At 35.1% G+C, this 23,267-nt stretch overlaps 1 protein-coding gene across 6 annotated transcripts in view; it reads left to right on the top strand.

Moving 5' to 3' along the window:
* The first annotated feature begins 2,582 nt into the window (after positions 1-2,582).
* Positions 2,583-23,267, top strand: part of BRWD3 (bromodomain and WD repeat domain containing 3) — a 231,515-nt gene continuing 210,830 nt past the window's right edge. For all 6 annotated transcript variants that reach the window (XM_049644693.1, XM_049644687.1, XM_049644686.1 and 3 more), the window contains exons 1-6: positions 2,583-2,927; positions 3,049-3,107; positions 3,311-3,340; positions 3,749-3,808; positions 15,784-15,934; positions 17,493-17,591. In XM_049644693.1, the coding sequence (XP_049500650.1) occupies positions 2,897-2,927; positions 3,049-3,107; positions 3,311-3,340; positions 3,749-3,808; positions 15,784-15,934; positions 17,493-17,591 (430 nt within the window). In that variant the 5' untranslated portion in view covers positions 2,583-2,896. The remainder of the gene's footprint in view (positions 2,928-3,048; positions 3,108-3,310; positions 3,341-3,748; positions 3,809-15,783; positions 15,935-17,492; positions 17,592-23,267) is intronic.

Raw genomic sequence — 23,267 nt, 5'->3', positions numbered from 1 at the left:
TCCTGTTTCTGACATTTTTACTGGGTATACTGCTCTTCCAGCTTGTACAGATTTCTCCAGTGTCTTGTTCTTGTGGTGCATTGTTTGGTAGCACCCCCAGCACCTTCTCCTGGTACCCTTCCTTTGGTGGTTTTGTAGTATATCACATGCTTCTGGTGATATACTTCCCCATGAACACATTTCTCAGGCACCCTAGAGGACTGATCCCAGAGGGTGGGCTTCTATAAAGCTCCAGAGGCCAGAGTTCCAGTGATTTCCGGAGGTTGTAGTTTCAGCTTGCAAGGTACCACAGCATATTTCTTGCCATTTAATGAACCTTGGCTGGCTTTATTCTCTCCAACCAAATCTGGATCTTAGCCCTAAATTGGGAGTACGGGTTGAGGTTACTATATCTCAGCTCTAGGGGTAGTGGCTATTTTATCTGCTATTATGTATCTGCTATTCCTGTATTTGTTAGAATTCTCTTTACTCCTTACTAGGTAATATCTCATTACTCCAGTCTCTTGTTGTCGTTAATAATTCTGTATCTTAAACTTTCCCTATTCAAATTACTATGTGCTTTTTCCCTCCTGATTGCACCCAGACTGATCCTGAGGTGATCACTGGAAAAACAATGTCCTATAAAGTTTGAAATATGACACAAATATATTCATATTACTTTTACAGCAAGCAATTCCTGTGAAGTGGGCACAGCAAGTACTATTACCTCACATTTTATAGATGAGGAATAAGGTTCACAGAATTTAAGTAAGTTTTCCAAAATCCTATAGTCATTTTTGTTATCTGTAAAATGAGTATAACAATGGAACCTACCTCCTAGGGTAATTATAGATTAAATGAGGTGAAGTATGTAAGATGCTTAGTACATGGTAGTGGCTTGATAAATGTTAACTTTTATATATATTGTACTTGGCTTGTAAAATATATTCAATCTTGTGTTTTGCTAAACTACTTGCAATGGGTTGTCTAGGACTTATCTGTCTTTTCAATATCTAAATTTTTTTTCTTTTGGTTAATGGCATTTTTTCAAGTAGTACAGCATAACCACCAAAGATATAACTATTGTATCACAATTACCTTGCGTGGTTATTTCTCTCTAAGGGGAAAAAATGGTCAGAGTGAGAGCTAAACAACCCAGGCTGAGATTATGTCAGTATAATGCAATTCTGGGTTAACTGTGATAAATGTCTAAACTCTGAGTGAGGAAACCAAATTCCTAAGAATCCATCCCTAAACTTAAAAAGGTAAAACTTTCAAATTTGAATATTTTAATGAATGTAAATGGTACATGCAGCTTAAACATAATCTCTGGTCTCACTGGGTTCTGCTTCTATTAATTACTTTTTTGGGTTAAGGCTTGAAGTGGGAACAAAATATTAAGAAACAGTAGGGAAGGAGACTCAGTTCATTACATATGTACCAATTACTTTACAAATCTTTTAATCACTTAAGACTTTAGTAACCAAATACTGCAAGTTGGTACTGTACTAAAATTTTAAGATTATATGTATTCAAAAAGGTTGTTCCAAACCTTGCATACAGATATGTAATACTACACAAAACTACCCTTGCATACAGATATGTAATACATAAAAATCCATGGTCAATGTAAAATACTTTGGCAGTAGTTGAAAATACAATTGAAAATTATCCTACAAGGGACGCCTGGGTGGCTCAGTCTGTTGGGCATCCTACTTCAGCTCAGGTCATGATCTCATAGTGGTGAGTTCGAGACCCCCCCCCCCCCCAACACCGCCCTCCCATGGGGCTCTGTGTTGACAGCTTGGAGCCTGGAGCCTGCTTTGGATTCTGTGTCTCCCTCTCTCTCTGTGTCCCTCCCCCACTCATGCTTGCTCTCTTTCAAAACTAAATAAATATAAATTAAAAAAAAATATCCTACACGAATGAGACAGACATGGCATGTGTTAAACTCACAGAAGGGGAAAAAATAAAAGGCCTCATATCTGATGGCAAATTCCTCCCACAGTATCGGTTTTTAGAACTGGTCTTTATAACAATATGAACCTTGCCCCCTGGACTGGTAAGTACAACATTTAAATCTGGTACAAAAACCATTTTAAAGAGAAACGAGTGACGTCGCTATAGGGGCTCTTTTTCTTCCGTCAGTCACAGGATCCTTCAGTGACTGGCCTCTTTTCGGTGGAGGAAAAGGCAAAATAACCCCAAAGCCTCTTTGGTGACGGGACGAAAAAGAAGAAAGCAGTTGAATCAAGTCAGCGCCTCACACATTCTTCACAACGCCAGAGGGAATGGTCCTGAATGGGAGAGTCCTACCGCCCTCACAGGCAAACTGTCTCAAGACCTCTCTTAGGAGAACGCCACCATGGAGTTTTACGGCGTCTGCCAGAGCGTCGGCCGTCAGTTTGCACCTCCCCCTGTTTCCGGGAGCGGTAGCTAGGCAACTGCCGGCGGTCTGGGAGAGCGGAGGACACTTGGTTGCTTTAGTGCTCCTAGCGGCAAACGACGAACGCTGCAGTTCCGTCTCACAGGTTTTACCCTCTGCTCTCTCCACCCCCTTTACCCCCGTCCGCCCCTCCGCCACTTTGGCTCCTCCCCTTTCTTCTCTCAGGCTCACTTGCTCGCGCTCGTGCTCGCGCTCGCGCTCACTCTCACTTTCGTGCTCGCTCTCTTGCTCGCTCTCGCTCGCTCTCGCTCTCTCTCGCCTTCCTCCTCCGCCTCCTCTGCTCTTGGGCTAGAATATCTATGGGTCGAAACGTGATGCGATGAATCCGAGAGAGACCGAAACTAGGACGAGGAGTGGGGCGGAAGCGGCGGGACTCCTGGGCATGGGGGCTTCACCACAATAGAGGCAGCGCCCCCACCCGCCCCCGCTAGCTCCTCCGGAGTGGAGCCCCCAAACCCCTTAGGGAAAAGGATGGCGGCGGCACCTACCCAGATAGAAGCCGGTGGGTAACTGTGTCTGGGGGCTAAGGAGATGGGAGCTTAGCGCAACGGCTGTCAGTTTCTTTTGAAAAAGCTTCTGTTTTTCTTTACCTCCCACTCAACCTCTTTTCCCCTCTTCCGCAGAGCTGTATTACCTGATCGCTAGATTCTTGCAGTCCGGACCCTGCAACAAATCCGCCCAGGTGAGAGGGAGAAGGAGATCTGGGAGTCGTGGGGAACGGTCCCAATGGGGAAATTGAGGCATCGGGGCGTGCGGTTTCCCTGAGAGTGAGGGAGAGGCCGGCCTTGACTAGTCCTGCCGTCAGCGGCTGGGTTCGAAGTGGGGAGGGAGGAATGGGTTAATGGTCTGAGCTGCTCCTCATATTCGTTTTTCCCTTTTGCTCAGGTGCTAGTGCAGGAGCTCGAGGAGCATCAGGTACGGAGCCCCTTCGGGAAGACGTGGGGAGGGCTGGGGTTAGACTGGAGGAAGGGGAGGGCAAGTCAGGGGCGGAGGACTGGGGCTGGGAGGGAAGCTTGGATCTGGACACTCAGAACTGTTGTCACTGGAGTGAACCGGCTTCTTCCCTCAAAAGGGGCGGATATCGCTGGGGTCTTAACTCGCCCCCTCTTTATGCCCGTGGGAGGCGGTTTTTCAGGATTTCCTCCCTCTGGGCCTCCTGCTTCCTACACTGGACTAGCTTTGAGGCAACAGCTATGTGACTCGAGAAATACGGACGCCAGAGGGTCGGGGACCAGGACGCAGGTTGGGTCGGCTTCAGTGGGAGCTGAGGCTTGGCCTGTATGGTTTGCCCACCCCCCACCTTTTCTTTTCTCCCGCCCCCAGTTGATTCCGCGCCGCTTAGACTGGGAGGGAAAAGAGCACCGAAGAAGCTTCGAGGATCTGGTGAGTAAAGTTTTCATTTCAACTTAACCCAACTCTTTCTCCACTCGTCCCCACCTTGTTCCTCCAACCCGCTCCCGACCCCTCCGCCTCCCCAGCTTTAGAGCTCCTAGCTGGGCCAAAGAACGACTGCCCCTTCCCCGCTCCCTGCCAGTCAGAGAAAGGGTACCTTGCCCTTCCCTTGGCCTCGCTTATTTCCACTCGAAAACTTTGAAGAATGTGAGTTATCAGGGATGCCGTTTTGTGGATTACGAATATGTTACAAACATCGAGAAAGGCCCATTGTAGGGGGAATAAGGGAGAGAAACCAGGGGGTTATCTTGGGGCACGTACCAAGGACTGACGTTGGCCAATGACAGCGTTGGTAACAGCCCAGAGTTCCGGATTAGTGGAAGAAAACTGGTTTCTGGTTGGTCCTGGCTTGAAATACGGGAACTAAGGCCAGGCTTAGTCTTTTTTTTGGGGGGGGGAGGGGGGTACGGTGGAGGGAGCTCAGGGAGGGGAGTTAACCGACCCTGAATTGGGCAAAACGGCACAATTAAAAATAATGGGAAGCATCAAACGAATTCCAAAATTTGCCGGTTTTAGGTAATCAACTACCGAATGAAAAAGCATAATTGTGTATATCATATTTTAGAAAATTGCTCATTAAATCATTATTAGGTCGCATTTCTGCAGATACATTTTCATTAAACAACAACTATGGATTATGACCTTTTTGAGAATTTATGAAACAGGATCTGGGATTTAGAAGGAGATAACAATGATTATATTTTAAAATATACTTTAGTAAAGGACCAAAGGCATTGAATTGACTGTGTTGTTTCTCCTAAATATATAATCCATAGTCAACATGCCCCTTCTGTTCAGCATTGATACAAAAAGGTGATCTTTTTTTAGTTTGGGGAAGATGTCCTCTCGTGTTAGCCACTGGTACAGTGAATTGGAAGGAAATGAAAAGAGAAAGGGGTGATGTTACTAAAATCTAAATTCAGCTATCTTTCCTTCAAATAAGATCCAAATGGAGGAAGATCAATGTTAAAGTAAGTTAAAGGGGTATGGTAGCCTCTAAATATAAATAAAATGATTTAATAACAATATTTAAACTGATTTAGTGTTTGTTTGATAATTCTTTTATATTGAATTACAATAATGAGGTCATGTTAATAGTTATTACTAAGTAATAATTTTAGTTTGCTGACTATTTTATTTTTTGCAAATCATAAAATATTCTAATAGTTGTGATATGGATAAATTCCAATATCTGTACTGTTAATGGTAAAAAATTTTCAGATGGATAAAAATTATTTTGTAAACACTGTATTTAATTTGTATTTATCAGTGTATTTAATTTGTAGTCAGACTTTTTGTTGGACTGCAGTCCTGCCAAAAAAAGAGGCAAAACGGTGCCTACCAATATATATTTAAACACTTTATGACTAATGTGGTTTGGAAGATAGTTTTATACTGAGGTGTATTGAAGATGTTTTCATTTACATTTATGTGTAAGCAGACCATTTTAAGTAAATAGTAAAAGGAGACTTAAAAGAAAAAGCTTTTTTAAAAAAAGAAAAAGCTTTTTAAAAATTACTTGACAGTAATAAAAAGCAAATGAACATCAAAATAATTAAAAACAGTACTAACCACACACAAACATAAAAACAAAAAACAAAAACAAAATTCAGTTTACTAGACTTCATTTCCTTATATTATAGAGGCATATTTTTACATAACTGTAGTCAATGTCCATTTTATGCTTTATATTTTCTTAACATTTTTTGTATATAACTATATTTGAATAGTTATTGTCATTTTAATGTTAAGAAAAGATTAAGTTTGCTATGATTTGAACTCAACATTCAGTTGAACATTTGGGTTCCTTCTAGGTTTTCACTAATGTCTTTGCATAGTTAAGTAGTCTTGTTTCTTCCTTCCTTTTTTTGGATTTATTTTCCTGGGCTATTTTTCCAAAGTGGAGCTATCAGGTCAAAGGGTCTCTTCAGTTTTATAGCTTTTGTGATGTATTGTAAAATTGGTCTCCAGAAGATAATACTAATTCATGATGTCACCATCTAGGTACTTAGAGTGAGTTTTTAAATATTTTTTGAATCTTTAGGTGGCTTTAATGGGGTGAAAATAGCCCCTAGTTGATTTAATTCGTTCTCTTTTTTTCATTAGTGAGGCTTAAATTTTAACCAGTTTTATAGTTGTTAATCCATTTGTGTATATCCCTACATATACCTGATTTTCATTTTTATCTTATAAATATATTGTTTGGTTTTTCATATTTCCTTACACATTTTTATTTTTATACACACAGAATTTCATCTATTGTTTGAACATTGTCTATAGTTTAGACAGTGTATCTTTTTTATTTTTAATTTTTCATCTTGTACACTGAAGTTTTTATTTTTCTGGGATCCAGTGTTTCTAGGAATATTATATTTTGATGATATGGTCCCATTTTAAGTCAAAGATCTGTTTTCTACCTATAGATTTCTTTGTAAGGGAAGATGGGGTAGGGCTGAGTGAGAATTTGAACAGAAGGAAAAGAAATGGAGTGGCTGATAACTGAATGTTCTGTGATAGTTTGATTGCTAGATGCATCAGTTTTATAGTTGATTAAAATTATTTCACATTTTATTTTTGATTTTGTGTGGCTTCATTGTGGGAGAGATGGATTTTTTTCTTAGGGTAGGTATTTTTTAAAATGCTGTTAGAACAATGGATTTATACAGTGTCATCTTTGATTTAGCTATATGTTTCAGGTTGAAGTTTAGGGTAAAGTATTAAGAAGTATAACCTTATATGTACTTACAGTCTTTATAAGTAGTATAATCTGATATGTTAAATTATATAGGAGTACTTCAAACTGAAGATGTACGAGGGTATAAAAAGGAAAGAATACAAATGCATGATGCAGAGGTAAAGAATTATAAACAAGGGTATCAAAATACTGAAATAAGATCACATAGCCATGCAATATGAAACAAAAATATTGCCTTTCTGTCTGTATATATACTTTTACTTAAATTGTCTATGCTGCTTACCTTGATTTATCCAGAAGAATATTAGCATAATAAGTTGGATTTCTTCAACTCCTCATTATTACTGTTAGTATTGTATATCTAGAAATCTTCTTTTTTCTTTCTTAAATCTGATTTAGTGTTTTACTTATAATTTGGAACACAATTAAGGTGCTATTTTATTAAAGCTACTGGCAGACAAGTATTGACATATCCAGATCTGAAGTGCCTTTTAAAAAATGGGCCTGTATATGAAGCGTTTGCCAGTTTATGTTGAACTATAAGGTTTTTGAATATGGCATTCAAAATAAGACATTCTAAATTAACTTTCAGAATTTTAAGTAATGATACAGGGAGAAATTTGAAGTCATGGTGAGTGTTTTCGAAGTTTGATCTGGACATTTTTCATTTCTGCTTGACTCTTGTTTACAACATAATAGAATTAGATTTGCTTCTTACAATTTATCTTATGGTAGATAATTTAAATAATTACAGATGTCTGTTCATTTTTGGTGACCCTGTTGAATTGTTGGCTATTTTATTGCTTCCTCCTTGGAGCTTTATTGGGGACTGCAAACATAGTAATGAGGGGTATGTGTATGTGTTGTGTGTTTAAATGAATAGTTTTTGTTAACATACAAATTTTATATATTGAAATTGTGACTGGGAAACTTTTTTAAAGGCATGTTTTAATATTTTTTAATCATGTTAAGGGGACTTGTATCATAAGACTGAACCAAAGGCATAATTACCTTTAGGTGTGGTATATAATATAAAATATATATATATATATATATATATATATATATATATATATATATACACACATATATAATTTTTCATCTCTAGAATTGAAAGCCTTAATTAGTGCTTTCATTTGGAGTGACATAGATTGTATTACCTTCATTTTATATTCAAAAGACTTGAAGCAATTTTATGCTATTAAAAGAAGGTTTATCAAGATTGTATGTTCATTACTATCTTGAAAAAATATATAAGCATCTATTATGATATGTTATTGTAAGAACTTGAATCTGCATATAACTTGTGCAAGTTTAAAAATATTTTCGCATTATCTCATTTGATCCTCACAAAGTACTTTAAAACACTGTATTTGAATTCCAGACATGCCTATATTTTTTTCTTAACCTTACCTGGTTCTTGTTCTCTAATTACTAATAATAGCTTAATTAGTTTATTAAATAGTAGAATGATTTCTGAGTGCTGGCGGCATAGTTATTGCTTCTCTAAGTGTGGAAGTAATTTAAGTGTGTGTGATTTATTAACTGCTACATGGATACACAACCATAGTTAGGAAGAACAGAATGCATTTTGGGAAACCAAAAGGCATGTGCTGCTCAACCCCAATGGGATATAATGCTACCTGATAGTTCTTATGGTAGAGAGCAATCGATGCTGGAAACTAGTTTTCCTCACTTTTGATTTGCTTGAGCTACATGTACTCTTTTGCTTTCTATAATATGTTGGCTTTAACTATTTGTCTGGATTGAGCATTGTCTTTTTTCACACTTTGGTCTGAGAACATATTTTCAATGATTAAAATCCTTTTGGAGATTTATCATTAGTCTTAGGAAAACTGATAACTCAATACAAATGAGATGGCATTAAGAAACTGAAGAGAGCTGCTGTTAGGGAGTAATAATTTGGGTTGGGTGAATGTCCCGTATAAAATTTTGTCCTGAAAGCACCTTTGTCAATTTGAATATTAGTTTAGTTTGTGTTTTTGTTCTTGGTTTACTGATGTTGATTACTGATTGATTAATAAACAGGTCTTTTTTTTTTTTTTTTTTTTTTGGTAGAGAGCAAATAAGTAATTTCAAGGCAGTTTAGTGTTTGTGTTAAATTTTGGGGATGTCCTTGTTTGATACTTCTCATATAAGATTTTGTGAGTAGTATGTAGAAAAGACCATAAGATTTAGTCTGAGAGATAGCCTTTACTTGCTGAGTGACTGTGGGCAAGTTACTTAACCTCTCAGGGATTCCGTTTCCTCATTTATAAAATAAAACCCTCTGTCTATTTTACAAGGTTGTTCTTGAACCAAATGAGTTAAATATGAAAGAAAGCATTTTGTTAATTAAAAATGCATTGCAAATTAATTGGTTACTGCATTTTAAAACTAGGACATAGGGGTGCCTGGGTGGGTAGGTCTGTTAAGCGGCCAACTTCATCTCATCTCATGATCTTACAGTTTGTGGGTTCAAGCCCCGCATCAGGCTCTGTGCTGACAGCTCACAGCCTGGAGCCTGCTTCAGATTCTGTGTCTCCTCTTTCTGCCCCTCCCCCATTCATGCTCTGTCTCTCTCTCTCTCTCTCTCTCTCTCTCTCAAGAAAATGAATAAACGTTAACAAAAATTTAAAAATAGGACATAGAGGTTGAATGGAAAATGGACATCTAAAGAACTATGACCCCACAATTTATATTTTCTTAGCTAGCTAATAATCACCACCTAATTTTTATAATATTTTTATAAGGTGAGGAGGTATAAAACAGTACCATTGGAAAAAAAGTATTTAAAAAGTGAGTGTTAGAATTGAACCTGAAATGAGTGTTTTAAAGTGCATCTGTGTTAACTCAAAACAAGAAATTATTGTTATGTCAAAAGATGTTTAGTGTTGTTTGCATTATTATTAATTAGAGAAAGGCAATTTAGTACAATGCTGGTGTAGTATTCTCTGTTGTTTGAAGTGGGAGGTATGTCTTTCTGATGTCTTGTTGTAGGGATCCTCAACCCTTCTGCTTGATCTTTTCTTATCCCGAACTTATTTTCTATGCATTATTGATAAGTAATTTCTTGTTTTTTAAATTACCTTGTTGAAGATGTTTTCTCATGTACCATGGTAGTTTATAATAATCTGACCCTCAGTTATTATTTGTGTGATTTTCTTAACTTTTGTTAGAAGCATTTCATGATACATGTTTCTTAGGCTTATTTAATATGCTAGATGGTACTGAGTTCTTTTATTGGACATTTCTTTAAGGATGAGCTTCTAGAATGTGGGTGGGCTCCTTGTCCATGTCTTGACATTATCTGTCCTCAAGGTAATAGTACTTTCAGTACTTGCCTTCTTGAGGTACTGAAACCCAGAGTATACATAAGCCTAGGTGGGTTGCTCTTGACTTTCATTCCTGAGGAAATCTTAAAACTAATAGAAAAAAAAAATGCTGTGAACAATGATTTACGTTTTGAAAAGAAAGTGATAGGAAGCCTTAACACTTTGTAGCTCATTGTACAAACCAGTGGTATTACTACAGTAGAAAAGCCTACTTGTTTTATTTACTTTTGTGCCCAGTTTTTTCCCTTTCCTCCTTCAAATTCAGCAAATGTTAAAACTCAGCACTTTAAGATATAATATTGGATTATTGCAGACATTTATATTTTACTGAAATATAAATTTCAATATCAAAAAGAAAATAAACTTACTTTTTGTGTTTTCTTTTTTTATACATGTATTTTTTTCTCTTCAAAATCGATGATACTCTGTGAGGTTTTTCTGAGTTCCCTTTATTTATTTATTTTTAGTTTTTAGTTTTGGAGAGAGTGTGTGAGTGGGGGAGAGGAACAGAGGGAGGAAGGGAGGGAGGGGAAGGGAGAGAGAGGGGAAGGGAGGGAGGGAGGGAGGGAGGGAGAGAGAGAGAGAGAGAGAGAGAGAGAGAGAGAGAAAGAAAATGAGAATGAGAATGAATCTTAAGCCCGATGCAGGACTTGATCCCATGACTCTGGGATTATGACCTGAGCTGAAATCAGGAGTCAGATGGACACTCAACCCACTGAGCCACCCAGGCGCCCCTCTGCGAGTTATTTATTATTATTATTTTTTTAACTTAACATCATGGAGGAGAATCTTAAACACTGAGGGGTATTATGTTAGTCATTGTGCAGAGTACATTTACTGGGTAGGGGTACCTTTCTCTTTGCCTGGAATGCCTTCCTTTCCCTTTGTCTATCTTGTGAATTTTCACTTAGGCTTCAAGTGTGCAATTGGACAAAAACCCCTACTCCTAGGCTGATGTAGGTACTGTATTTCTTTGCTTCTAATTAGCCCTCTGTACTAACCTCTAGGCATTTGTAGCTTTGATTTATTTACTAGTTTGTTTCCCCTTCTGGGACTATGGGTTCCCTTAGGGCAGGAGTTTAATCTTCCCATCTCATCTCTGTATTTTAAATGCCTGAATGAATGAATGCATGAGTGAATGATTTTGTTTTTGTTTTACAAGTCATATGAGATAGTTATCATTACTCCTGTTTTACAAATGCAGAAGCTCAGGCTCTCAGACTGAGTAACTCTGCAGGTCACATAAGTAGGAACTGAGTATGGTAAAAAATTAAAATCTAAGTCCTTTCTACTGTATCACACTGCCAGAAGCAGTAACAGCTAGTAAATTTAGAGCCTGAATAATCTAGTCTTCCAGTTTTCAAAGTACTATTTGATGTATTTAAAGGCTTGCTGTATTTTTCAAAATCTATCCTGTTTTCTGTCTCTAAATATAAAAAAGATCATGTGACTAATTTTTTGCATGTGCTTCTCCCCTCCCCCCACACCAAAAAAAATTAAAATCTCGGATAAAATGTCATATTTCACTTTTTCAACATATGGTCCCAGTTTGATTCTTCATTTTACCTGTGCAATCATGATCTTAGAAAACAAAACGCAGAAACAGTTATCTCTTTTATTTGTTTTTTTGGAGTTACTTATCCTATATTTTCTAAAAGCCAAGGTAAAAATGTTATCATTGCTATATGAAAATTAGTATTTCAAATGTAGTGCTTGTTGGTATGGGCCTTGTACCTTGAAATTAGGTACCTTTTGCATTTTATTCAATTCCCAGCTGTATACCTTTTAACTAACTATGATGAGTAGGATCATGTCTGTGAACTCCCTGGTCTTCTCACTTGTCATAATAATTCTGAAGTGCGGTGATTCAGTTGTTAGATTTGGTATATATCCTATCTTCCTATCAAGCCAGTCTTCCTATCAAGAAGGCTTCATTTAATTTCTTTCAGTTTATTTGAATTTATAGTTTTATTTTTTTTGCAGTCTTTGTGTTAGTTATCTTAATAATTTTCCAACTGCTTTAATAAGACAGTAATAGAGCAGTGGACAGGGAAACATAGATTTCTGTACGTTCATTGTGACCACTAGACTTCACTTCTCTGGATCTGTCTTTCCTACTATAAGATGTGAAGTTAGGTTAATTATGCACAAGGATACTTATAATTCAAACATTCTATAATTTAATTCCTTGGAGCTGTTTTACATAATAATATAGAAGTTTATAATATACTTTTGAAATTTGTTTTTAGAGAATGCTTTTCTTCTGCAAATATCAAAGTACTTGTTGTGTTACTTGTTGGCCATTATATTCCAGAGAGAAAAATGTGGTTAAATAACTGAAATTAGAGTATTTGAGCTTTAATTGAAAAGAGGGGCTTATATTATGTTACAAATTTCATAGAATATTTTAATACATACTTTTTATATTGCATTATATTATTATTATATTCATACATAATTCTAATAAAGAATTTTTTAAAACTTAGAAGAGTAATTATTGAGAGTGGATGAGTTTATATGCCAAAAAAGATCACCTTTAAAAAATTCCAACTTTAATCAAAGCAGATGGATTGAAATAAATGTCGACTACCAGTTATAAGTCTTGAAATTTGATTTAGAAGAAATTATTATTGCAAGAACTGAGCTGATAGAGTTTGAAAGCCTGTTAATGTTATTTAAAGGAGACGCTAGCATGTTCAAATTCAAATGTATTGTTATTGGTGTTGTGTTGATAGAATCTATATTCCTCTACCATTGTTTCATATTCAAATTTTTATTGATTTTAGGGGAATGGACTCTTTGAATGGGACCACTTAGAAATTAAGCAATTTGTAATTGTATAGGGTGGAATTCAAACTTGTGAAATTTATTTAATAATTTATAATTTAAAAAAATCTTCAAGTGGGAGAATTTGGATGTAGAAAGGCCTTGTTTTGGTTGATTAATTAATGATTCCGTATTTTAAAATTATTACTGAGGAATTGATAGAAAAAATTTACATAAATGGCTCAAAATCATTTGTTTCTATAAAATGAAGTAGCCAGGCAACTTAAGATGTCAGTTTAAGATATAATTCTGACAGAATTTTTTTAAGTTTATTTATTTATTTAGAGAGAGAGAGAGAGTGAGCAGGGGTGGGGTAAGAGAGAGAAGGAGAGAGAGAATCCCAAGCAGGCTCCTCGCTGTCAGTGCGAAGCCTGATGTTGGGCTCGAACTCATGACCTGAGCCAGAACCAAGAGTCAGACACTAACTGACTGAGCTACCCAGGTGCCCTCGACAGATTTTCTATAAGAGGATAATTCTAAAAATTCATATTAGAGGGACACCTGGGTGGCTCAGTCAGTTGAGCATCTGACTTTGGCTCAGGTCAGGATCTTGTGAGTTGGAGCCCTGCGTTGGGCTCTGTGCTGACAGCTCAGAGCCTGGAGCCTGTTTCAGATTTTGTCTCCCTCTCTCTGCCCCTTCCCTGGCTATGCTCTGTCTCTCTCTGTCTCTCAAAAATGAATAAATGTTAAAAAAATTAAAAAAAATTCATATTAGAGAGCTCCTATTTTCTGGATTATATTGCAATTCTAGGAAGGGATTAGCTCTTAAGATGGTAATGGGATAAAAAAAAAGAAAATTGATACCAAAAAAAAGTGCCAGTAAAGACATAAACTACCATCCTGTGTAAAGTCTTTGTGTAGTGTGTACTTGATGCAAAAGTAATGGCTGATAATGCAAGCCGAGTGTATCTGAGACAGTGTTGGTGGGAAAAAATGCATAAACTATTACAGATGTTCATATGCAGTATTTTGCTTTGAGATATGTATTTTCTGGGGTACTAACTCTTATTTGCCTTTAGGCATATTTAGGAAATGTTCTAATGTGGAGAGAATGAATTACAAACTAGGATTTTAGGATATCAGTGTCTGTGGATAACAGATATTTAGATTGAATTGAATCATCAGCTGCTTTGACTTTAATATTACCTGTATATTTTACTGAGAGATGGTTCTATGTAGGAATTTGCCTCAAAAACAAAACTAGAAATGTGAGAAATAACTTAAAAGAATTTACTTGATCCTTTTTCCCAATCCAGAAGCTAAACCTTGTAGATGTACATATAACATAATCAGGCTAAGTTGTCATTCTTTCTGAGTAGCTTGACAGTTCCCAGGCCTCAGTTATTTTGACAGATTAAAATTAATTTTTGCTGGGATTTAAAAAAGATAATTGGCAGGAAATAATTTTTAAAAATCAAAATAGAATTACTTCTTCCCAGAATTCTGAACACATGTTGGATTGTAGTTCTTCGACCTATGTTTTATAAGAAAACAAAACGGTACCTTGATAGGAGAATCTAACATTTTTCCTCTGAGTTCATGTGATATTGCTTACAGATAGACTTTGGTTTTTGTACGTTCATTGATTCATTAAACAAATATTTATCTAGAACATACATAATTTCTTCTTTCATGGTCATTAGGGATGATTTACAAAATTTTTCTCTCATGTTGTATTGTTCTTGACCTGGTGGTAATATACTGATGATACAAATATATATATGTGTATGTGTGTGTGTGTGTGTGTGTGTATTTGCATTTATTGTTCATTCTCTCCCTCACCCTTTATGTCAAGATGAGAATGTAGATGTTCTTTTTATCTGAATATTTTTAATAGTCTAGTTTTCTGTTTGCTCCTTTATTTTTTTATGTTTTTAAAGTTTATTTATTTATTTTGAGAGAGACAGAGATAGCACAAGTGGGGGAGGGGCAGAGAGAGAGAGAATCCCAAGCATGCTCCCCACTGTCAACATTGAGCCCGATGCAGGGCCTGAATCCATTAAACCATGAGATCATGACTTGAGCTGAAACCAAGAGTTGGACGCTTAACCGACTGAGCCACCCAGGCGCCCCTCTGTTTGCTCCTTTAAATAATTAGGTATATGAAACACATCATGGACTTGAACTTTAGCTTAGATTAAAAAATGAAGTTTTGTTGTTTCATTTTCTCACTCCTGTCTACCTATGTTAACCATCTTCAGAAATTTGCTTGTGTGTTTTAAAAATGAGTTAATGTTGCAATGAATTTTGAGTATATATAGCTTAGTTGTTTAGAGCATAGTATTTATAAAATCATTAATTGGATACTGTTTTAGAAACCAGTTAACTATTTTTTAGGAAAACCAGTTCTGCTTTATTAAGCAGATTTGGGATTTGGGTGAGAGTTTGGTGCAAGTAATAACTTTGCCTTCTTATCATTTATATAGAATCTAGGTCCTTTGATTTTTGATCAGTTCATCACTAGTGAATAAATCAAGTACAAGTAGAGTTTACCCATTGTCTTTGTACTTTAATTTTAGGCATGCTCACTTTTGCTGTTTTGCAACACTTATTTCATAAGATTAACAGCTAAGCAAATGATTTAATCAAGGCATGTAAAAGTAAGTTTGAGTGCCATATCATTTAAATGTTACCATTTAAAAATTTTTTTAACATTTATTTATTATTGAAAGACAGAGAGACACAGAGCATGAGCAGGGGAGGGGTAGAGAGAGGGGGAGACATAGAATCTGAAGTAGGCTCCAGGCTCTGAGCTGTCAGCACAGAGCCCAACACGGGGCTTGAACGCACAAACTGCCAGATCATGACCTGAGCCGAAGTCGGTCGCTTAACCAACTGAGCCACCCAGGTGCCCCAAAATGTTATCATTTAGATGTGCTTAATTTTTGTAGCTCTTTCTTTAATTTGACTGAAGTATTAAATAGTTAAAATATTATTTTCCTTTTTCTTTATTTAAAAATTGCACTTTGTTCCATGATGAAATAGTTTGTTAATGGACTAGTTATATTTTTAAACCAAATTGGTTTTCCTGTTTTATTTATGCTTTTTAGGTGGCAGCCAATGCACACATTCCTCCAGACTACCTCCTTAAAATTTGTGAGCGGATTGGCCCCTTACTAGATAAGGAGATCCCTCAGAGTGTTCCTGGGGTACAGACATTACTGGGTGTTGGTCGGCAGTCTCTGTTACGGGATGCCAAAGGTAAGATTTTCACAATTTTTAGAGGAAGGAGTGGAGAACAGCATATTTTTATGTTAAGTAAATGTTCCCATGCTTTTCTAAATACTAATTTTCTTCTAGTTTTTCTTATTTTGACAATCTTATTTTTATTTTCTTAGTTTACAGGTAAATATTTAGAGGCCTAAAAGAAGCCCTCTGCTGTAAAACAGTGAATACAGTAGAAATAAACAACAATATAGAATCGTTTTGTAATCCTGTGGAGTAGAGATGTTAAAAGATCACTGCTCTGATTAGTACAGTATTAATGCTTAATTCATTACGTTTTAATATTTTTAAGTATTATAAGTCTTTATATCATCCTAATCACATTGTATATTTTATAACAGGTAAATGAGAGATGATATGTAAAAATTCACATATGATATATTAAAATTTTTATAATTAAAATATTAAAAAATATGTAACTGTTCAATAATAGTGTTTCTACTCCCCTGTTTTGCAGTCTTTGAAAGATTTTCCCTAAAACATGTAGAGTAGTATTTTGTGAACATAAAAATGTGAAATTAGGCATTAAGGATGTCTGTTGGTATAATAAATACTTCAGGTCTAGCAACCAGGTTACTTCTGTTTTGTTTTATTAGCATAATGTTTTCAAATTCTAATTCACAAAGGTAAATAGTTTCAAAAATACCAGTTTTAAACATCTCATTTTGTAATTTAAGGAAATTCTTCAAATCAGTTGATTTGGAAGCTTTCAAGAGAATAGTAGAATGTTTTTGTATCACAATTGAATTATTCAGAATATTTCATATTTGCTTGAGTTTTTTGACATAAACATCAAATACAAAAAAACACAGCTATTCATAGTCTGTTGTCATCTGATATGCAATATTGTTACCTGTTATGGCACAATTGGCAGGTACCCCATAATGTGAGTATGCACCGAGTATAAATTTTTCTGAATTCTACCTGGAATACTTGTGCTGTAGTCATAACCTTGCTTATATAGTTTTATATGAGTAGAAATGTATAAACCTAAAGATCAAGAAAAACTTAAAACGTTATTAATCCATGACATATTTGCATAAGATTCAAATACATGCGTAATAAAAGTTTTAGTTCTAGATCAGTGCAGAAGTAAAATACCCTGGTATATATTAAAGTGTTGGTGTTTCCCAGTGATAATATAGTTTAAAATTTATCTTTTAATGTTCATTTATTTTTGAGACAGAGCATGAATGGGGGAGGGTCAGAGAGAGAGGGAGACACAGACTCTGAAGCAGGCTCCAGGCTCTGAGCTGTCAGCACAGAGCCTGATGCAGGGCTTGAACTCACAGACCATGAGATCATGACCTGAGCCGAAGTCGGAAGCTCAACCGACTGAGTCACCCAGGCGCCCCTTAGTGATAATACAGTTTATAACATGTTTATTAAAAATATGCATGTTATCTTTATTGTGGTGTTAATAGTTAAAAATATATTCCAACAAATGAAATTGAAAACAGACATTTACCTCTGAGGTACAATTAAAAAAAACACTGTTCTATTTCTTGACTAACGTTTGAATCTTTTTGTATAGACTGTAAGAGTACACTATGGAATGGGTCTGCTTTTGCAGCTCTACATAGAGGCAGACCTCCAGAACTACCTGTAAATTATGTGAAACCTCCAAATGTGGGTGAGTAATGTCCATGTGAGCTATAAACATATTCTTGATTTGTTTTTTCCTGAACTCATTATACTGCCAAAATTAAATTTGAAGTGTGAACGAACTGCTTACATTCTTGAGGAGTTTCATGGTTGGTCCAACTTTTTTAAAGCATTTTTACTTAAATCAAATATAATTATGGTTTTGAGATTTTGTTTTGTTTTCGTCTGTCCTTCCTTACTTCCTCCCTTCTTCCCTCCTCCCTTCCTCCTTTCCTCCTTTCTTCTTAGCAGAAGCATTTCCTGTTTTATATAGTATAGGTTTTTTTAACCATATGGATGTTTATTTATATATCTATGTGCTGAACTTAAAGGTTTTATATGGAACTATGTAAAGATAGCTTTCCGAACAAAACATAATACATTCTGCTTATATCTATTTACTAAACATATTATGATGTGATAAATTTTGTCTTTATTAAAACAAATTATTAACTTTTTATCTTTATTAAAACAAAAAAATCACCCTTCCCACTTTTAGTTTACTGAAATTCACATGTTCCATTCAGATTATTACTGAGACATTTCTGGCCAGACCATTATGAAGAAATACTAGTAGTGGTTTCCAAGGAGATCTAGCTACAAAACCATTTGTACTAAAAGTTAACTCTTAAAAAGAATGAACAAAACCATACAGCTAGATGAGTAATTGCCACTCTGTTTCCCTATTTTCTCACACTTCTAAAAAATTATTTTATATAGTGCCTAGTGCCTAGACAAAATTCCTTAAATTCAAATTGAAAAATAAAAACTTAAAAATGCATGCTATTTTATATAATAAGCTTATAGAAGTTACTTACCCCAAGAGATTAAACAAATTTAGGCTAGAAATAATTTTAAAATTTACTTAGGCAAGTTATTGATAAAGATTCATAAGGGTTATTAAAGTAAATCGGATACTTTGGCGTACATTACTAGCAATATTTTTCCATAGCCTGGATGTTCTTGGGTGAAAAGACTACTGAGTTGGGTCTAATTGAACATGGCATTTTTAACATTTTTTTTCATTTTCAGGAATGGATTGTTTATAATTTTCCAGTGTTCACTTTTCCCTTAAAGCTTTATTCATAATTCATTTATTGACTTGAATTAAAATAGCTTTTATTATTCATGTATTTATTTATGTTCAAAAGATACAACATGTATATATTAAGTTTATTTATTTTGAGAGAGAGAGAGCATGAGCAGGACAGGGGCAGAGAGAGAGAGAATCCCAAGCAGGCTCCGCACTGTCAGTGCAGAGCCTGATGTGGGACTCAAACTCATGAACCACCAGATCACGACCTGAGCTGAAGGTGGATGCTTAACTGACTGAGCCACCCCGGCACTCAAAGATACAGTATTTTTTACCACACTATCAACATTATTTGTAATGTTCTGTACTTCCTTCAGTGGTCACATGTAAAATGCTGAAGAACAGCATTTAGAGTATTAGGTTTTCCATCTTTTCTTTAGTGTTTTCTTCCCTTCCCTTTTTAAAAATTATTTTTAACTATATACATTCAAATTTCTTCTGGTTTTAGATAGTGAACACTTTGCATTCTGACTTAGATCACTTTGTTATTCTTATTCTGACTTAGATCACTGTGTTACTGTTATTGCTTATAAATTTTAGTGTTCCTGGCATTGATGCTTTCACATTCTTAAATCTGTTATTTGAAGAGAAGCTATTACAATAGAGATAATTCAACCATAATGCATTTCATGTAGTATATACAAGTAAAAATATTTAAGTTTAGGATATTTAGAATTCAGAACCTAGTAAAAACTTAGAGGACGGGACTAGAAAATTAAGCAATATGAATAAGATGTCTTTTAAAATTTCTGATTTGAGAGTTTTCTCATTCTGGGATATCGTTCTGCATAGCTACTTTATAAATTTTATTTTTATTCTTTATTTATTTTTGAGAGAGAGACAGTGAGACAGAGTGAGAGTGGGGGAGGAATAGAGAGGGAGACACAGAATCTGAAGTGGGATTCAGGCTCTGAGCTGTAAGCACAAGGCCCAACATGGGGCCCAAACTCACAAACTGCAAGATCATGACCTGAGCCAAAGTCAGACAGTTAACTGACTGAGCCACCCAGGCACCCCTAAAACTGATTTTAAAGCAGCTATGCAGGGGTTCCTAGATGGCTCAAGTCAATTAAGCATCCGACTGTTGATTTTGGCTCAGGTTATGATCTCACAGTTTGTGGGTTTGAGTCCCGCGTCAGGCTCCACACTAGCAGTGTGGAGCCTGCTTTGGATTCTCTCTCCCTCTCTCTCTGCCCCTCCCCTGCTCGCTCTGTTTCTCAAAAATAAATTAAAAAAAATAAAATCAATTATTTTCATAGTTTCCCAATGTAAATAAAAACTTAAGGTAATCTTGAAAGTTTAATCAACCAATCTTAGAGCTTTAGTAACACCATTTTTAATAGAAGTGTTCCTTGGTCAAGTAAATGTGGGAAATACTGATTTTACAAAAAGTATAGAAAAAAATGAACGTATGTAGGGCTGCTCAGAGTCTTCCATATGCTAAATGCATTGTGAATCACCTTATGGGGAGCATTTCCTAAATAATTTGATAGTGGAGACGCTTTTCCCAAAATGCCTGTAACATTCTGAAAATTTCCTGGGAACAGATTTGGGAAACGGTTATAAACCCCCATTTACAGCAGAAAAAGCCAAAGTCCAGAGAAGTATGTAATTGGCATAAGTTATACTGGTTGCCTTCCTGTTTCCACAGCATATTTCTTTGGTGTAACAGATCTATACTTACAAAGCCCCAAAAATAGAAGATTAGCCATTATTACTTTTTTGAAGTCAGGTGTCTTATGGTATAATTCATATAAAATAAAAATTTTCTTTTTTAACTGTATAGTCCAGTGAGTTTTGACAAATGTATACATTTGTATAACTAATAGCACAATAAAAATGTAGAACATTTCTGTCACCTCCTAAATTTCCTCATGTCTCATTGCAGTCTATCCCCTGCCCCTCCCTCAACACCTGGAAACCACGAATCTCTCTATCCACTCTACTGTTGCCTCTTTTGGAATTTCATCTAGATTAAATAATAAGCATGTAGCCTTTTGTTTATGTCTTATTTTTCTTAGACCTAATGCTTTTTTTATTTATACATGTCATTTCATGTATCAGTAATTTAGTCCTTTTTATTACCAAGCAGTATTTCAGTGTATGGATATATACCATGATATGTTTGTCAATTCATCAATTGATGCACATTTGAGGTGTTTCAGATTATGGCTATTATAAATAAAGCTGCTATAAACTTTCTTTCTGGAGCATGAACATCAGTTTTTATTTGCTTGGGTAAATATCTAGTTAATGGGATTGTTGGATCATATGGTAAATATAGGTTTAACTTTTTAAGAAGCTGCCAAATCATTTTGAAGGTGGCTGTCCCATTTTGTGTTTCTACCAATAGTGTATAATTTTAGAATTAGCTTTTCAATTTCCACAAAAAAAATGACAAGGAATTTTTTGGGATTACATTGAATTTGTAGATAATTTGGGAGAAAATTAACATCTTAACAACATAGAACCTTATAATCCAGGAATATGGTATAATTTTCCATTTATTTAAGTCTTCTATAATTTCTCACAGCAGTATTTTGTAATTTTTAGTGTATAGGTTTTGCACGTCTGTTGTGAATTTTTTCCCTAAGGATTTCACGTTTTTTTGGTGCTATTTTAAATTGTATGTTTTAAATTTTCAATTTCCAGTTGTTTGTTGGTAGTAAATAGAAACTTTTTTTTTGTTTTGTAATTTGACCTTGCTAAATTCACTAACCAGATCTAATAGCATTATTTTTAGATCTTTGGGATTCTCTGCATAGATGATCATGTTCTCTACAAGTAAAGACAGGTTTACTTTTTTCTTTCTAATTTTTCCTGGCTTATAGTTTTTTCTCTTCCATTATTGAACTGCTAGTGCAATGGTGAATTGAAGTGATGAGACTGGACATTCCTGCCTAGTTCCTGATTTTAGGGGGAAAGCAGGTAGTCTTTCATCATTAAGTATGATTGTAGATACCCTTATCAGTTGGAGGATGTTCCTTTCTGTTCCTACTTTGCATAGAATTTTTATCATAAATAGATATGTCCCACTTTTAATTTTATCCAGTATAGTTAGACTTACACCAGTTATTTCTTAGGGCTTATTTTACCTGTTATTTTATGTAGAATAGTGCTACTCAGTAGAACTTTCTGTAATAATGGAGATGTTCTATTTGGTGCTATCCAAAACAGTAAGCACTAGCCACATGTGGCTGTTGAATCTGAAGAACTCAATTTTTAATTTTACAGAATTTTTAGTAATTTTAAAATCTATAACCACATATGGCTATTGACTACTGTAGTAGACAGTACAATCTAGAACAATATGAAAACCAGTAAGCAGCTTTATGGATAGGTACATAATTTAGTAATAATGTATTGACTAATGATGCATTTTATAAATTCAACCTGGAATGTTTTCTACTTTTGTACTTAGAAACTAGCTTTTCCTAATTTGATTTTAGTAACTCACTTCAAAGATCATATTGTGCCACCTCTTTCTAATGAGTTTCGCAATTATCTTTGGCCAAAAACAATAAAATCTTGACCTTAGCTGGACTTTCCACTGTATTGGATTATATATTCAAATATTCAGTATTCCCATCCTTTGTGCAGTTAATCGATGATATTATTTAGTAATTTAATGAAATGGAGGTGAAGGAGCATGGCATAGCATAGACTAACTACTGTAATACTTTAAGTATATGTGTACGTAAGTTTACCAAGGGTGAATTTCCAAATCCTTATAAGGAAAAAGCAAAGATGCCTGTGATATTTACACTATTATAAAGTCTAAGTTCCAGTCATACCATTTCATTAGCTGTATGCCTGACTAACCAGATTGGTTTTGCATTGTTCCAAAATTAAATCAAAGGAAGAAAATTGAACTAAATTCAAAACAATATTAATACCTAATGCCAATCAAAAGAATCCTGGAACATATGTAATTAATATTTGTAGTATTATTTGAGATTTTGCACTATAATCACTAAATATTATTGTTTCTTCATTCCTTTACAGATTAGTATTTATTTTGGAAACTTTGTAGTAGTTGCACTAAAATTTGAAAATCAAATTTCACACAAATACAACTCTACTGCTGAGCTGGTTTTTCAGTACAGAAGTAATTTCAAAGTCTGTTTCATGTCCATTTGAAATGAATATTTGGAAGAACTACTATTGTAGTTATTTTCCATCATGGTAAAAGTTTCAAAAATTTTTCTAATTATTATATTCTACTAAACAATTTCCATAAAATTATCCCTAGAAATGGCAGCAGGATGGCTTGTCACTGTAGTTTGAGACTGACATTTTACCCAAGGAACAAATAATGCATGCTTACCTTTCTAAACTGTAGGGCATGATATGACAAGACTATTTTCAAACCTTTTTTTTCTTTTTTCTTTTTGAAAAATTGATATATAGCAGTGTCCTATAATTTACATAGTAGGCCTTTTATTTATATTGTATACAGCTCAAGAGGCTTGCATTAACTTTAAAGCCAAATTAATATTTATATATTGCCATAAGCTTCCATTTAGCATTGATTGGCTCTTGTTATTGGCCATTCTATGGTTATATGTCACA

The sequence above is a fragment of the Panthera uncia genome, chromosome X, assembly GCF_023721935.1.
Source record: "Panthera uncia isolate 11264 chromosome X, Puncia_PCG_1.0, whole genome shotgun sequence".
NCBI lineage: Eukaryota > Metazoa > Chordata > Mammalia > Carnivora > Felidae > Panthera > Panthera uncia.
The sequence above is the reverse complement of the archived record's forward strand: the minus strand, read 5'-3'. Positions and strand labels throughout refer to the sequence as shown.